Source organism: Gekko japonicus, unplaced genomic scaffold, assembly GCF_001447785.1.
Source record: "Gekko japonicus isolate JY-2015 unplaced genomic scaffold, Gekko_japonicus_V1.1 scaffold1315, whole genome shotgun sequence".
Taxonomy (NCBI): Eukaryota; Metazoa; Chordata; class Lepidosauria; order Squamata; family Gekkonidae; genus Gekko; species Gekko japonicus.
This window is the reverse complement of record NW_015170927.1, coordinates 216,710-232,603: the sequence shown is the minus strand read 5'-3', so window position 1 is coordinate 232,603 and position 15,894 is coordinate 216,710. Positions and strand designations below refer to the sequence as shown.

The 15,894-nt window shown below is 46.0% G+C and overlaps 1 protein-coding gene across 2 annotated transcripts in view; it reads right to left on the bottom strand.

Annotated features, from left to right (window-relative positions):
- The window catches only part of ITPR1 (inositol 1,4,5-trisphosphate receptor, type 1), a 323,113-nt gene that overhangs the window by 93,078 nt on the left and 214,141 nt on the right, over positions 1 to 15,894 (bottom strand). For both annotated transcript variants that reach the window (XM_015418813.1, XM_015418814.1), the window contains 2 exons: positions 10,895 to 11,027; positions 9,153 to 9,343 (listed from right to left, as the gene is read on the bottom strand). In XM_015418813.1, coding sequence (XP_015274299.1) covers positions 9,153 to 9,343; positions 10,895 to 11,027 — 324 coding nt within the window. The remainder of the gene's footprint in view (positions 1 to 9,152; positions 9,344 to 10,894; positions 11,028 to 15,894) is intronic.

The window sequence follows — 15,894 nt, the reverse complement described above, 5'->3', positions numbered from 1 at the left end:
GGCCTCGGGAAGGTTCGGGAGGAGCAGGGCAGCCGGCGGCAGGGAGCGGGGAGACCGACGGGGAGACGGGACGGGAAGCGTCGCCAGGCGGGAAGGGAGAGCGCGCCAGGAGAAGAGGCACCGGCGTCGTCCCGCGGCCACACCCAGGGCCCGGGGGCCGGGGGCGGAAGACGAGGGTGGAGGAGACAGCGGCAAACCCCGGAGCCGGCACGCGCGCACGCCCACGCCAACGGGCGGCATGGAGAAGCACCCGGCGCGTTGAAAGCCTGACCACACCCACGGGGGAGCGTTGCGCTCTTTGTACGGGGGCGGGGCCGGAGAGGGGGGACGGCACAAGGGGAGGCAGGGCATGCTGGGACGGGGAAGCGGGGAATAAAAGGAGGAGAACGGAGGCGGCCAGGGATGACTCCTGGATGACAGAAGGTACAGAGAGAAGGAACCGGATACATCCAGCAGGGAGTAGTGAGGGAACGGTGACTTAACCTTCCCCACACTCCAGGTGTCTGAGGCCTTTATCCTCCGGGGAAGTGCGGGACGAGCCGGCTAACCAGAGTGGCAGAAGTCAGGACGTCGGGGAGTTCGAGTGACGAGGACAGTGAGGCGTCGTCCTCCAGCTCCTGTGACACTCACCTTCATTCTTTCCCTTTTTGTAACCTATGCTTTTCATTACAAATCAAGTAAAACATTCCTTTTATGTATCTGGAGTTATGATGGTTCTTTTGTACCCACGTAAAAGCCTAACTTGGTCCATCCATTTGGGGAAGTGTCTTTAAAAAGATAAGAGAAAATTTAGTTTCTAGAGGAACTGAACTAGCATATCTCTAAATGCTGCAGCAGTGACAGAAATGTTGTTTGTGTCGGGGAGCACGAATAGAAAGTCTGGAAAAAGTAACTCCTAACTACTGTCTAAGCAGGCTGCAACCAGGGCCACCTGATAACAGAGAGAGTGGTAGAGTGGGATACCTGCAGGGCCTGTTCTGACACAATTTTAAACTTCCAAATGGAAGCCTGGGGCTCAGGAAGTTGTATTTGCACAGTTGCTGAAACAGGAGAAAGGTTAGGAATAGAGTGGTATAGTGAGAAACCCTAGCTATCAACAACAAGAATTATGTACTGGTAAAATAAACTTATACATTCGTTCAGATGGGTATTTATATTGTCTTTCAACTTGCAACAGTCCAGACATCTCCATCAAAAGATGAATAGCTGCAGTCTAGTACCGACAGATAAAGTGCAAGATAAATCCCTTTCAGAAAGCTGGAGATAAGACTGTACTGACAGGCAGGGGAAGATACAGAATATGTGTATGGAAGTGAAAATTAGAAAAGGTATTTAGAAGTGTCTTTAAACTAATCCAGAACATCTACAGCAACAGTAAAGTGTTGTTGTTGTTGTTGCCATCAAATCACAGCTGCTTTATGGCGACCCTACAGGGTTTTAAAGGCAAAGATATTCAGAAGTGATCTGCCATTGCCTGCCTCCATGTCACGTCCCTGGTATTCCTTGGTGGTTGCCCATCCAAATACTAGCCAGGGCTGACCCTGCTTAGCTTCCAAGATCTGATGGGAGCAGGCTAGCCTGGGCTACCCAGGTAAGGGCTAAAGTGGATGTCAGAGCATAGTAAAACATTCTTCAGCTTCAGATTAGCCTTGTGAGTATACCTTGCAGTACAAAATACCCTTGGGTAAATGCATCAGTGTTCTTTTTCACAGCCAGGGCTTTTACTCCATTAGAATGTTATGCTGGTCAGACAACACTGATACCATCCATTATCACTTTTCCCTAGCCTGCATGAGTAGGTTTTGAGAGAGAGAACCAGGGTAGTGTAGTGGTTAGTATCAGACTAGGGCCAGAATGACCTGGGGTAACCACTGGAATGGATTCCATGGAGTATTCCTGCAGATGGAAAAGGGGTAAGTTTCACTGAATCCCCTTTCCCACTGCAGAACTCCAACTCCCCCCTTCATGCTTTTCCTTGGGTCCCCCCCTTCCACAAAGAACAGCACTTTTGGTGGTATTTTGGAAATCAAATTTATAAAACTATCTGGTGGATCTAAGCCATAATCATTATGAGCCATAATTTCTAGGGACGGATGGCATAAACGTAACCCTGACTTCTTTTCGTTTGGCTGCCTGCCCCCTTCTCCCACTGACCCTATGCCTTCCATATCCTGGGAGATTATGTTTAGGTCAGGTGTAACTCTTTCCATCTTCATAACAGTGGCCACCATTTGAGTTTTAATGCAAACTGCTTTCTTGGGTAGTCTCTGTTCTCTTGCCAACTTGTTAAGATCAGCAGTACATCCAGAACAGTTTATTAGGTAAATAACAGGCCAAGAAGTATTAATCAATCACCTCTGAACAGATACATAGGTAATAGCAGTGGATGAGGCTGCCATTGTAGGAGCTTACTTGGATATGACTTGCTAGCCCGGGCTCATATCAGAAATCCGATAGGGCATATACTTTTCATGTGGCAGATGAGAGACAAGTGTTGGAAGAGTAATTTCCTCCATTGTCATTCACTTGCCAAGCTTCCTTTTATAATGAGAGGAATTTATGGCACTGAACTTTATGTGACAAAGAGAATTTTTTTGGACGTTATTTATGGGGGGTAGGTTGTAAACAGCACAGTTTACATTTGGGCATGTACCTTCAAATGTCCTGTAAAGAAAGAAAAAGAAACAAACACCGGCAGCAGGTGTCACATAGAGACACATTATAGTGTTACGGGATCTGTCTTAAACAAACAAGCATTATTCTTTAGATGGCTTTTGGAAGAGCATCCCACTTGGCAGGATTGATCACATCTGAATCCCACCCTTCTTTCAAAAGACAGCAGAGCCATAGGGGATATGATAGGCCTTAACAAATCACTATCTTTTGGCCTACTAAGTTAGGTTAGGGTTGCCAGGCCGTGTCAGGCAACTAGTGGGAGGGTGGAAGGTGGTTTTAGCAGAGAGTCTCCAGCTATTCCTAGAGCTACTGCTGTCACTTCTGGGTATTCCCTGGAAGTAACACCACCAGTTGGGTGACACCAGTGAGTTAAAAAGAAAATCCCCTCCCTTGCCTCTTCCACAGAAATTCAGGAAACAGGAATTTGGGGCAGGGGATTCCTTGCCCTGACTGGATCCCTTGTCCTGAATGGGGGGTTGGCAGCTCTAAGTGTGAATTTGAACTCAAGTCTCCCAAGCCCAACAATTCTATCTGCCACACAAAGACAGGTTGCTTACCTGTAACTGGTGATCTTCGAGTGGTCATCTGTGCATTCACACCCTTGGGAATATACTGCGCCTGCGCTGACCTTCTCGGTACCGGTAGCTAGCAAAAGGGATTTTCGCGCCTCTCCCAGGTCACGCGCCGGCTCCACTGCGCATGACCAAGGAGGGGCACGCAGATCCCGCCAGTTCCTTCTGACCGCCGCCCAACAGCCTTCAAAGAAACAAGATGAAGGGCCGAGAGCAGAGGGGAAGGAGGGCGGGTGGTGTGAATGCACAGATGACCACTCGAAGATCACCAGTTACAGGTAAGCAACCTGTCTATCTTCTTCGTGGTCTCTGTGCATCACACCCTTGGGAGAATAGCAAGCAATAACTCTTACCTGGAGGAGGGGCCGAGGCCCTACATCTGCGCCGTCTGCAATATAGACCGACCCAACGCCACACGACGAGAAGACCGGACATCAAGGGCATAATGCTTCACGAAGGTGAGCGGAGTAGCCCAAGTCGCAGCGTTGCAGATGTCCTCCAACGGCATACCTCGCAGGAAAGCTGTGGAAGTTGCTACCGCCCTCGTAGAATGGGCGCGAAGCTGACCTGGAAGAGGTTTCTTAGCCAAAGCGTAGCATAGCTTGATCACCTCCACAATCCATCTCGACAGCCTCTGGGAAGAGATCTTCTTCCCTTGGGAGGGCATACTGTGAGCAACAAACAAAGCTGGAGACTGGCGAAAAGACTTAGTCCTGCCCAAATAGAACAACAACGCTCTCTTAACATCCAGAGAATGCAATTTCCGTTCCTCTTCATTAGCAGGAGACGGGAAAAATGATGGCAGAACTACATCTGAACGTAAATGAAATTCCGAAACAACTTTCGGTAAAAAGGAGATGTCCAAAGACAATGAAACCCCATGTGGGGAAAAACTTAAGTATGGTGGATCACACCTCAGAGCAGACAATTCGCTGACCCGACGAGCAGAGGTAATGGCCACCAAAAACGCAGTCTTGAGTGACAGCAATTTTAGAGAGCAAGTGGCCAATGGCTCGAAAGGTTTTCCCATCAAAAAACGCAAAACTAAAGCCAAATCCCAGGCCGGGGTTGGAGGACGACGGGGAGGGTACAGGCGAATAAGGCCTTTACAAAACTGTTTTGTCTGAGGATGCGAGAAAACTGAAAACCCATCAACAGATGGATGAAAAGCTGACACCGCAGCTAAATACACTTTAACCGACGAAAAACTGAGACCCAAGTCCATTCTGGACAAAATAAATGCAAAAATAGACCTCAAATCCACTGGCGGAGGAGGTAGATTTGAGGAATTCAAATACTGCAGGAATAGATTCCACTTCCTTGTGTAGGAAGTCCGAGTAGACAGTTTACGACAGTTCAACAAGACATCATTGATACGAGCGTCCATCACTGAAAGCGTATTTCCCACAGAGTCAGCTTGAGACTCAGAGGATCGTAGTGAAGGACCTGGCCCTCCTGAGCCTGGAGGAGATCCAACTCCTGCGGCAGGTGTACAAAGGATCCCTTGGCTAACCTCAACAGTGTCGGGAACCAAACTTGCCGAGGCCACCAGGGGGCTACTAGAAGACAATGGGGCTTGTCGTGTTGTATTTTCACCAACACCCTGTGAAGCAGCGGAATCGGAGGAAATAGGTACAGAAAGTTGTGAGCCCACGATATCAACAGGCCGTCCCCCAGTGACAGAGGGTCCAACCCCGCTCTGGAACAAAACATGGGACACTTCTTGTTGAATCGAGTTGCAAAAACATCGATGTGGGGATGTCCCAGACGTTGAAAAAGAGGGAGGAGATACTTTGAATTCAGCTCCCAATCGTGGTCCGATGCTCCTCCTCTGCTCAGGAAATCTGCTTGCTGGTTCAAAGTTCCTGGCAGATGGGCAGCTTGGAGAGTGATATTCCGATGAAGGCACTCTTCCCATATGTCCATAGCTAGCCTGCAAAGGGATCTGGACACTGTCCCGCCCTGGCGATTGATATAAGCCATTGCAGTTGTATTGTCCGTAAATATTAACACAGCTTTCCCTGCAACCTGTTTGTGCAAGGATCTGAGGGCAAATTTTACGGCCAGCAGTTCCAGATAGTTGATGTGATGACGTTTCCAAAGGGGCTGCCATGGAGCACCCACACAAGTGTCGTCCGTATGAGCACCCCAACCCCACAGGGAGGCGTCTGTGGTGATCGACATCACGGGAACAATCGGTTGGAACGGTGCACCCGCCAGCAAATTGGTGTCCACGAGCCACCACTGCAGGGAGGTAAGGACCTGAGGAGGCACGACTAGTCGAAGACTTGGGGGGTGAAAGGAGGGGCGAAATTTCTTTAGAAACCAAAGCTGCAACGGACGCATGCGAAGGCGTGCACACTCGATCACAGAGGTGGTGGCTGCCATGAGACCCAGGATCCGCTGAACGTGGACTGCTGATGTCACATTGGATCGGAACAAACGTCGAATTTCCAGACGAATGGTATCTGCCCGTTGGCGAGGAAGGTAGGCCCGAGTGGCCAGGGAATCTATGACAGCTCCTATGAACTGCACGCGAGTTGCAGGTTGCAGCATGGATTTCTGCAAATTGACTAGAATTCCAAGGGAGGATAGGGTCGACAGTGTAATGGTGATGTGCTGAAGGAGACAGTCCTTTGAATCTGCCACCATTAACCAGTCGTCTATGTACGGAAAAATCTGAATGCCCTGAAGACGAAGGTGGGCGACGACAACCACCATTACCTTCGTGAAAACCCTGGGGGCGGTAGAGAGCCCGAAGGGGAGGGCTTTGAATTGATAATGGTCCTCTCCGACCGTGAATCTGAGGAATTTTCTGTGACGAGGATGGATGGAGACGTGAAAATAAGCGTCTTTGAGATCTAAAGTGACCATCCATGTCCCTGGAGGCAGGAGTGGTAAAATACTTTGCAAAGTGGTCATACGAAACTTTTTGTAAACAATGAATCGATTGAGAAATCTTAGATCCATAATTGGACGAAGTCCTCCGTCCTTCTTGGGGACCGTGAAATATCTGGAATAAATCCCGTGGCAACGATCTGCCGCCGGGACTATCTCTATAGCGTTTTTCAGTGACAGAGATCGTACCTCTTGAATCAGGACAGGTGACGTTGGAGTTCCGACGAAATGGGAAATTGTGGGGGTTTGAGAAAACTCTATGAGATAGCCATCTCTTATTATAGAGTGAACCCATTTGTCTGTAGAAATGTCCAGCCATGCGTGAAGAAAGGGAGCGAGGCGAGTATGAGCAGTAAGGCTGAAGTCAAAGCCCCTGTTTGGGATTCTTGGGAAACTTCGACTTATAGGCACCCGATGATTGTCCTTTATTCTTAGGGGGAAAAGACCTTGACTGAGAAGAGGGAGGTCTTTGCCATTGATCCGTAGGCGATTTGTTGTACGGATGGCTAAAATCATTTGAAAAGCCAAATGGTGTCTCTGTCTTTCTTAGGTACACAACATGTTCCATAGTGACAAAGGCAAAGTTAAATAATCAATAAATTCCTGACCCTGATAGAAAACTCCTAATTTACTTAAACACGACACAACACATATGAATTATAGAAAAAAATGGTTTTCAATTAAATTTGCTGTAAGTTTTGGGAATCTTTCTTCTTTGAACTCTCCCAGAACACATATACACACACACCAAGAACGGGACGCGGCAAAAGAGGGAATCCACCCATACTTTGCATCCATACATAAATTAGAAATATTCATTTTTGCCACGGTAGAAGAGCAGACAGAGAAAGAGCGAGAGAGAAAGAGCACACTGCCCATGACGCCAACTAGTAAATGTGGTTGGTTTGAACAAAATGCTAGTGAAACCTCTCTACTTCTGCAGAACAAAAATAGTTTCTCCTTACCATGTAGCTCACCACATTTGTCACCAGTGTCAAACAAAACAGAAACAACAATAATCTACATACATAAATAATAATGGAACTTCCCTTCCGAGATCTAACAGAAGTATCTTTGGTTAGGCCCTGGTGTGTCAGTGGAAACCTTTTGAGGTTAAAGTTGACTTTAGTAATCTCTCAAGTGAAAGGCAGACAAAGCAGAGCTTTGCTTTAAAGACAAAAAAACACCTGCCATCTTTCCAATAATCTAATCAGTCTCAAAAGCATAATTAAATATAAAAGCCAATCAAACACAGTAGGAATAGTCTGCACAGAGTTTCCTAAGAGACATGAAAATACCCTAGTTCAATTACTGCTGTTAATGGAGAATATTACAGTATACATTCTGAACTACCTATGTGAAGAAATGCATTTTGTTCTGGTAGGTCTGAAATAAACCAAACCTCCACTTTGCATTTTAAAAGTGTTTTTCCTCTGGGCAGAGAACAGGCAGCAAGTTGGCAAGTGGCTATTTTTCCAGGGGAGCACAAGGCAGTAAACTGTTCCCATGGTGACCAGGTGCTGGGCAGTGGGAGACACAGAGGCAAGGCCTCAGAACTTGGGAGGGAAGCTGGGAGTCCTGACCCTCCCAGTGGGCAATTCCTACAAAGGTTAGGTGGTGGTGACAAACTACATGAGAGTGGAAGAAAAGCCTCTCTAGGTGTTGAGAAAAACCTAGGAGGGCAGGGTAGAATATGCCATCCAGGCCAGAGCAGACATGTTCCGTCACAGCCTGCAAGGCGATATCTCAAAGATGTAACAGCATTTCTGAAAGAAACCATAGGGCCATATCAGATATGATCAAATGATTACATAGGCCCATAATCTGGTATATAAAGCATGTCCATCATCATTATTTCTTGTACAATGATTATGCTGATCTGGGTACATCAATGTACATTGCATGCAAACAATGGTAAATGGTTATTTGCAGACAGGAAAAAGACAATGTGATACTTCTTGAAGTTAATTCAGTAGTCTTATACAAGTCATTGTTTTAGAAACAAATTACCCAGCTGGACAACTGTAAGGACAACATGAAATCATTTCTTCCAATAGCACACCTCATGGTTGATGGCTGAAGACAGCAAAAGGAGCCCGCCTAAAGACAATACTGGGGTTTCTGCACACAGGAGATGCCTTAAAAATTAAAAAAGGTGCACACCCCACACAAAAACTGGCCAGTTAAAGAACATGTACTGAGGACACAGAGAACAGCTGAAAACTTAGTTTAAAAATAGTGGAAATGCAGAAGGAGCTGGAGAAACTGACCCACTTAAGCCCCTAAGAATTTATAATACCCTGGAGGGGTACACTTGGGTTCAGATGTGTTGAATTTATTAATAACTTACTCCCCTTCCCCAGTAAATCCTTGTGGGTTCTAAAATGGTAAATGTATATTACACAAGTTGCTACAAACCATCCTGAAAGAGAAGAATCTTTCTCTGTGCCATACTTCTACTTGGTTTGAAAAATTGTCCTTGATTGGAAAAAACAAATTTAAACAAGCATTTTATACAAATTCATAAATGTTAAAGTTTTGCCCTACATGTTGTTTGCAAGGAACACAGTTTATCTAGCTGATTTTTTTATTATGAAGACAAAAGGTAGAAAACTTTAATTTCACAATGACCCACACTGATTCTTCAGTGGTGCCTTCCTTAGATCTCCCAGAGCTGCTTAGGAAAGTCTGGCTAAGATAACCTCTTAGATCTTCCAGGACAAATTATATTTGGCTTGTTTATTAACTGCCAATTGTGAATTATAATTTTTACCACAGTGGAGTTATTTCATAGAGTGGTTAATCAACTTGGTGTATGCCTAAGGTATTCTATTCCCTAACACAAATAATAATTTGTCCTTGGAAACTGAATAAGACCTTTTCATCTATTGTAAGCGACTGAGTATGATAGATCCTACCGTTGTACAATGCAGTAGACCTTTATGATTAACAATTCTTTACATGCACACAAGTTTATAAACAGAAGTATACCAATACTTTTCCTACCTGTATAGTAGTGTTACCACCCTCCAAGAGGGCAATGGCTAAAAGAATGCTCTCATGAAAAACTCTGTCACTGGTGGCATTCATGATGAGATCTATGACCAAGTTGGATGCCCCTTCTTTGTCCAGATGACACTGGACTTCTGCCAAACTCATTTCACCACGGCTTGGTGAGCTGGAACCAGACCCTCCTCCTAGAAAAGGGTTAAATCGCACAGAGTGAGAAAATTATGGATCTTAAGATCCCCACTTAATTATTTCTATCAGGAAATGTAATTCACTCTCCCATTAAAAAGGAACAACGTTTAATTGTGAACATACTGCCATTTATTCACAGTTTCATTCCCCGTTAAAGTGCCAGCAACATGCCTAGGATGTCATTAAAAATATTAACATAGCAGCAAAGCCTCAGACTTTTCCATATTGTCAGTGTGCTCAGAAATACACAAACAGCAAGGCTCACTTGCAAGTCACACAGGTTTGTAGAAAGGGCATAGGAATAGTAGCTAGTATTTAATTTCCCAGCAGTGGAAACTGTATTAAGAAAGGTAACATTTTGGGAAACAACATCCATAATTGGTTGGTTTTGAAACAGGGCTGCCACCTCTGGGTTGGGAAATACTTGGAGATTTTGGGGGTGGAGCCTGAGAAGGGTGGGGTTTGGGGGAGGGAGGGACTTCAGTGGGTACAATGCCATAAGAGTCCACCTTTCAAAGCAGCTATTTTCTCCAGGAGACCAGTTGTAATCCTAAGGGGATCTCCAGCCACCACCTAGAGGTTGGCAACCCTATTCTGAAGACAGACAAAAACCCTTTGGGTAGTCCAATAATGACAGCCACAGTGGTAAAACTGAGCCGCATCGGCATGGAAATTGGGTTAGATGGTCACTATTTATTTACTTTATTTATATCCCACCTTTCTCCCCAATGGGTACCCAAAGCAGCTTACATCATTCTCCTCTCTCTTCTATTTTATTTTCACAACAACCCTCTGAGGTAGGCTAGGCTGAGATTGTGTGACTGACCCAAGGTCACCTGGCAAGCTTCCAGGGCAGAGTTGGGATTTGAACCTGAGTCTCCCAGATCCTAGTCTGACACTTTAACCACTACACCACGCTGGCTCTCATCACAGGAAGAGGGGAAAGAACAGACATAATAGAAGGAAACAGACCTTGGGGAGGATGTTCATGGCTAGCATCTGATGGTCAAAACATGTGATGAAGACCACAGATGTTCTTTCTTGTAAAAGGCAAATTGCAAGGCCATGGGGTCTCAGTTCAGAATGGTGCCATCAGGGATGGGAGTGAGGATTTCACTCATCATTAGGCATAGTTTTCATCAAATGCAACCCAAACACTTTTTTCCCCTTCAAAAGGGCTAATAATAGCCAAAGATGGTGATGGTTCCAGACAGCCTAATAGCTCTTATTTTTGTCTTTTTTTTGGTAGAATTAGTTTTAGTAGTTTTCTATTACAATAAAAATTCAACCTGGAGGAAGTTCAGAGTAATCCAGGACAATGTTGGAGGTACAGTAAAGGGGGGGGGGAAGAAGCAGAAGCCAATTAACAGATCTGTTCACATTATTTTAGGAATTAATTTCTTCTGTGAATGACAAAGAGGTTGGAGAAATGGCATATACCTACTGAGAAAGCTGCTTCTGTCGAATGTACAACTTGCCCGTTAGCAACAGAGCATTCAACAGGATGCAGGCGCACAAATGGTTTATTAGCACAGTGCATATCCTACCTCCTCCTCCGACTTTACTAGGGCCTCCAGAAGATAAGGGGCCATTGCCAAAGCTAGTGAGGCTCTCTCTTCTTCCTGCTGTTCGGACATTGCCATAGTAACGGTTGACCAACACCTGTCTGAGTGCCTCACCCTTAATTCAAAGAAATTAAAAACAGTCAAATTCCAAATATAATGAGGCAGAAGCAGGTGAATTCTTTTCAGTTTAGTTATACCACCAGGACAGAACAACACTGGAGGTTCAAGGAACACAACACTGAGATGTTTGTAATCCTCCTTGAGTCCTAGCGAGAAAGGCAGACAACAAACCAAAAAACACTTTTGCCAGGTTTAGGCTTTTTCCTCACATTTAGAAAATACTATCAAAAGCCATTCCACACTAGGAGTAGCTCAAAGATCCAAGCTGTTTACATCCCTTGGATGTCAGTGTCACCATTGAAGCAACTGTGGCGTATTCTAGTCAGCAACACTAATATGGAGAGGAAACAGGACAGAGTAAAAGATACAGAGTATAAAGGGGCCACTATCAAGATTTATACTGTCCACCTCTGGCTGGTATCACCTCCCCCCCCCCAGTCATCTCCCTTATATCAAGTTTTAGACTTGTAAGGTCCTCTAAGACAGGGGTATCAAACATAAGGCCCAGGAACCAGAGCCGGCCCATCCAGGGCTCTTATGCAGCCTGTGAGCAACTGGTGCAAGGGAGGGAATAGGAGACTGCTTGGGGAGGGGAGTGGGTCGAGCCACTCCAATTGTGGCTTCAGCACAGTGGAACAACCTCGCCTGCAGCAGTCAAGCAGTGTGGGAATGTCTGCCCAGTGCTACACTGCTGGCTCTCCAGTCTGCCCATGTGGGTTTTCCTCTGCATCTCTCCCAGCCCATGGGGCCTTGCACTGAGGATACACCAACTCAGAGCTTATGAGCTGCTGGCCTTTATGCAGTTTATATCTCCTGGCATTATGTTTTATGGCACACATGGTCCAGCCTGACAAAATGACATTTATGTCAGATCTGGCCCTCATAACAAATGTTTTTGACACCTCAGCTCTAAGGCAAGGGCCTCTCTTCTTGTACTTTATGAAAGCAGAGCTGAGGGCACAGTAATACTCTTTTTTAACTGAACGGAGGCTATAAATAATCACCTCCCCATTCAGTTACAGGCATGAGATGGTAGGCTTTTTAATGGATGCCACATGGTTTCCAATCACCTGAATCCACCTTCTGTCTTTGTGAGAAAGGTAGACTAAGAAATGAACTAAATAGAATAAAATAGAAAGCTAATAAGACATTGCTAGGATCATATGTAGGAGGGAAGTCAACATAGTTTATTTATTTATTTATTTATTTATTTATTTATTTATTTTTTATTCCGCACTCCCGGCCAAGGGCAGCTTACAAACAGATAAAATTCCCATGATACAATCATAATAAAATCACATACATTAATAAATACAGCATTAAAATTCAAACAAGATAAAGTGCTAGCAACATTCCTCATATTCTAATTGGCTCTTTGGCTTTCTGCAGCTATCTCAGATCATTGGCACGGGCTGTGTTTGAGGGACCTATGGGCCAGGACTCCGCCAAAGTAGATATTAACTGTTGGCGGTGGAGGTGTTAGTGGTGGCGGCTCCAAAGGCCTGGCGGAAGAGCTCCATTTTACAGGCCCTGTGGAACTGTGAAAGGTTCCGCAGGGCCCTAGTCTCTTCCAGGAGCTTATTCCACCAGAGTGGAGTCGCCACCGGAGCGGGATCTCTACCCTTGGACCACTCTGACTCAGGCACAGGACCTCCATCTTCATCAGATTCAATTTCATCTGGCTCAGCCTAAGCCAACCAGCCAAGGCTTGTAGTGCCGGACCTAGGTCTTCCAGTTTGGATACAGACCGGCTGTCCAACAACAGATAGAGCTGAGTGTCATCCACATATTGGTGACAACCCAGCCCATGCCTCCGGGCAATCTGGGCAAGAGGGCACATATAGATGTTAAAAAGCATCGGGGACAGCACTGCCCCTTGGGGCACTCCGCATTCCAGTGGGTGCCTTCGGGAGAGCTGATCCCCCAGTGCCACTCTCTGTCCCCGATCTTGGAGAAAGGAGACAAGCCACTGCAAGGCTAGTCCCTGAACTCCAATGTCGACGAGGCGGTGGGTCAGTAGCTGATCGTCGACCGTATCGAACACAGCCAACAGATCTAACAGCAGCAGCACTGCCGATCCGCCCTGATTCAAGTGCCTCCAGAAGTCTGTGAGGGCGACCAGTGCTGTCTTCGTCTCGTAGCCCAGGGGGAAACCGGACTGGAAAGGACTGGAAGGGATCTAAAACAGAAGTGTCATCTAAAAAGCCCTGTAGCTGCATCGCCACTGCCCTCACTATTATCTTGCCCAAATAGGGCAAGTTGGAAACCGGCTGATAATTGGCCAATTCGGCCAGATCCAGAGATGGCTTTTTCAAGAGAGCCCTGTAGTGGCATCACCACTGCCCTCTCTATTATCTTGCCCAAATAGGGCAAGTTGGAAACCGGCTGATAATTGGCCAATTCGGCCAGATCCAGAGATGGCTTTTTCAAGAGAGGGTGCACCACTGCCTCTTTAAGTGCCTCAGGGAACAGCCCCTCAGAGAGGGACTTGTTGATAATCTCCCCCAAGGCACCACGGAACCCCTTGTAGCCAGCTTTAATTAGCCACATCAGGCACGGGTCAAGGAGGCATGTGGTAGGACGTACAGCTAGGAGCAATTTGTCAACTTCCTCTAGACTGAGCAGGTCGAAATAATCCATGTTGTGAGAAGAAGACGTGCTTGAAGCCTCGAATTCCTTTACTGTATCAACTGTAGCAGGGAGATCACGCTGGAGCGACAAGACTTCATCTGCAAAATAGCTCGCAAAGGCGTCACAGCCAATATCCAATTCTCTACCATTTCGCCTGTCTTGAGACAGAGCCGTAATAGACTGAATCGTTCTAAACAATTGTGCTGGGCGTGAACTTGCGGACGCAATCATGGCCGCATAATGTTTTCTCTTAGCGGCCTTGACTGTCATCTCATAGGATCTCATAAACGTCCTATAGGATCTTCTTGTAGCTTTGTTGTGGGTGCACCGCCACTGCCTCTCTAGCCGTCTTAAGTCCCATTTTATCAGCCACAACTCCTGGGTAAACCATGGAGTGAGCTTAGAGCAGTGGCACAGAGGGCACCAGGAAGCGATCTCATCGATGGCTGTCGAGAGTCGACTATGCCAGTCCTCAACAAGCTCATTCAGCAAGCCGCCGTATAGGGTCCATCAGGCTCCGCGGGTGAGCCCAAATAGGCTTGCCGCCCAAACAGGGTCGGAGTGGCGTATTCAGGTGAGCCTTCAAGGCAAAGTGGTCCGACCATGGCACTGCCAAGGCAGTGATCTGGTCCACTGTAATCTCTGCCACGAAGATCAGATCGAACATGTGCCCAGACCAGTGAGTGGGGGCCATTACCAGTTGGGAGAGTCCTAGTGCCGCCATGGATGCACGCCAGGTCTACATTCTGCTCCTGCAGAAAGTCCTGAAGGACTATGGTCTTATTATTTATAGACCTGGTGTTACACAATGCCAATGTCGGAGGGGGGTCAATCTTCCTAGCCCCACTGCCTGCAACCTTTGGGATGGGACGTAGGCTGGAAGGGAGCCAAGCTAAATTATTTCTCTGCCCCCTTCACTTAACTCTCTGCCTACTCCCACCACTGTACTTTCCTCTCCCCAGGATCACTGATATCATTCGCCCGGCCATCCCCGAGATGGTCTTCGCTAAACCCCAGACCAATCGGTGGGCTGGGGATCGTCACAATATACAATGTTTCAAGGGGGGGACGGAAGTATAGTAGTTCTCTGGGTACTGCTTGTCCTATCACTCCTGATACTCTACTCTATCCTAATTACTTGCTATCTATCTTAACCTTATCTAATCTATCCTAAATCTCATCTAATTTAGTATGGGTTCTCTAAGTCCTGGCCAGTAACTAATTAAAGGCCAGTAACTAATAGATTTCTTGTCTAACAATTTAGTATGGATACTCTAAATCCTGGCCAGTAACTAAATAAATAAAGGACAGTAACTAATAAATTCTTGCCTAATTTGTCAGGTGAATATTCCCACAACAATAGGATAGTCAGATTCTAATATTGCATAGTCAATTAATAATCCAATTAATTAATTTAGTAATAGGATAATCAATCTCAATTAATTTACCAATCAAAGAAATCAATATCAATATCAACACTACATTTCAAAATTTAATATCAATCTCAACACTACAATTCAGAACACTCTCTTTAATTAATTGATACTCCCTATTAGACCTTGAGTTACTCACAGATTAATTATCATCTAACATTAATTAATATCCAGTTTTAATTCAACGGTCAACCAACATTTTTTGAGTGATAGGGCTAGCTGTACTTTCAATGGGTCATATTGCTGCAGTCTCTTGATCGCCACTTGATGTCTCCCTCGGTTCCAATAGATCGTTGTAATGTGAGGTGGCCAGCTGCAATGCAATAGCCCCACCTCGAAAGCTAAGCAGGGTCGGTACTTGGAAAGGGAGACCACCAAAGAAGATTCTATAGAGGAAGGCAAGAGCAAACCACCTCTGCTTCTCACTTGCTTTGAAAGCCTCTTGCTGTGGTCAGTATAAGTTAGCTGTGACTTGGCAGCCCCTTACAGACACAGAGAGGATCATCTGCATTTAGCAACAAAGAGCACCCTTTGAAAAGGAAGATGAAGTGATGATCCATGTGGATGGGCAACATTCTCACTGAGTACTGGTAGGATGCTTAAACTGAAGGTGGTGAGCTCTCCTTCTTTGGAGGTTTTCAAACAGAGGCTAGATGGCCATCTGACAGCAATGCTGATTCTGTGACCTTAGGCAGATCATGAGAGGGAGGGCAGGAAGTGTTGCCTCAGTGCTTAGTTCTCGTGGCCCTCTCTTACACGCCCAGGGAAATGCTGGTCGCTGCTTTGGGGTCAGGAAGC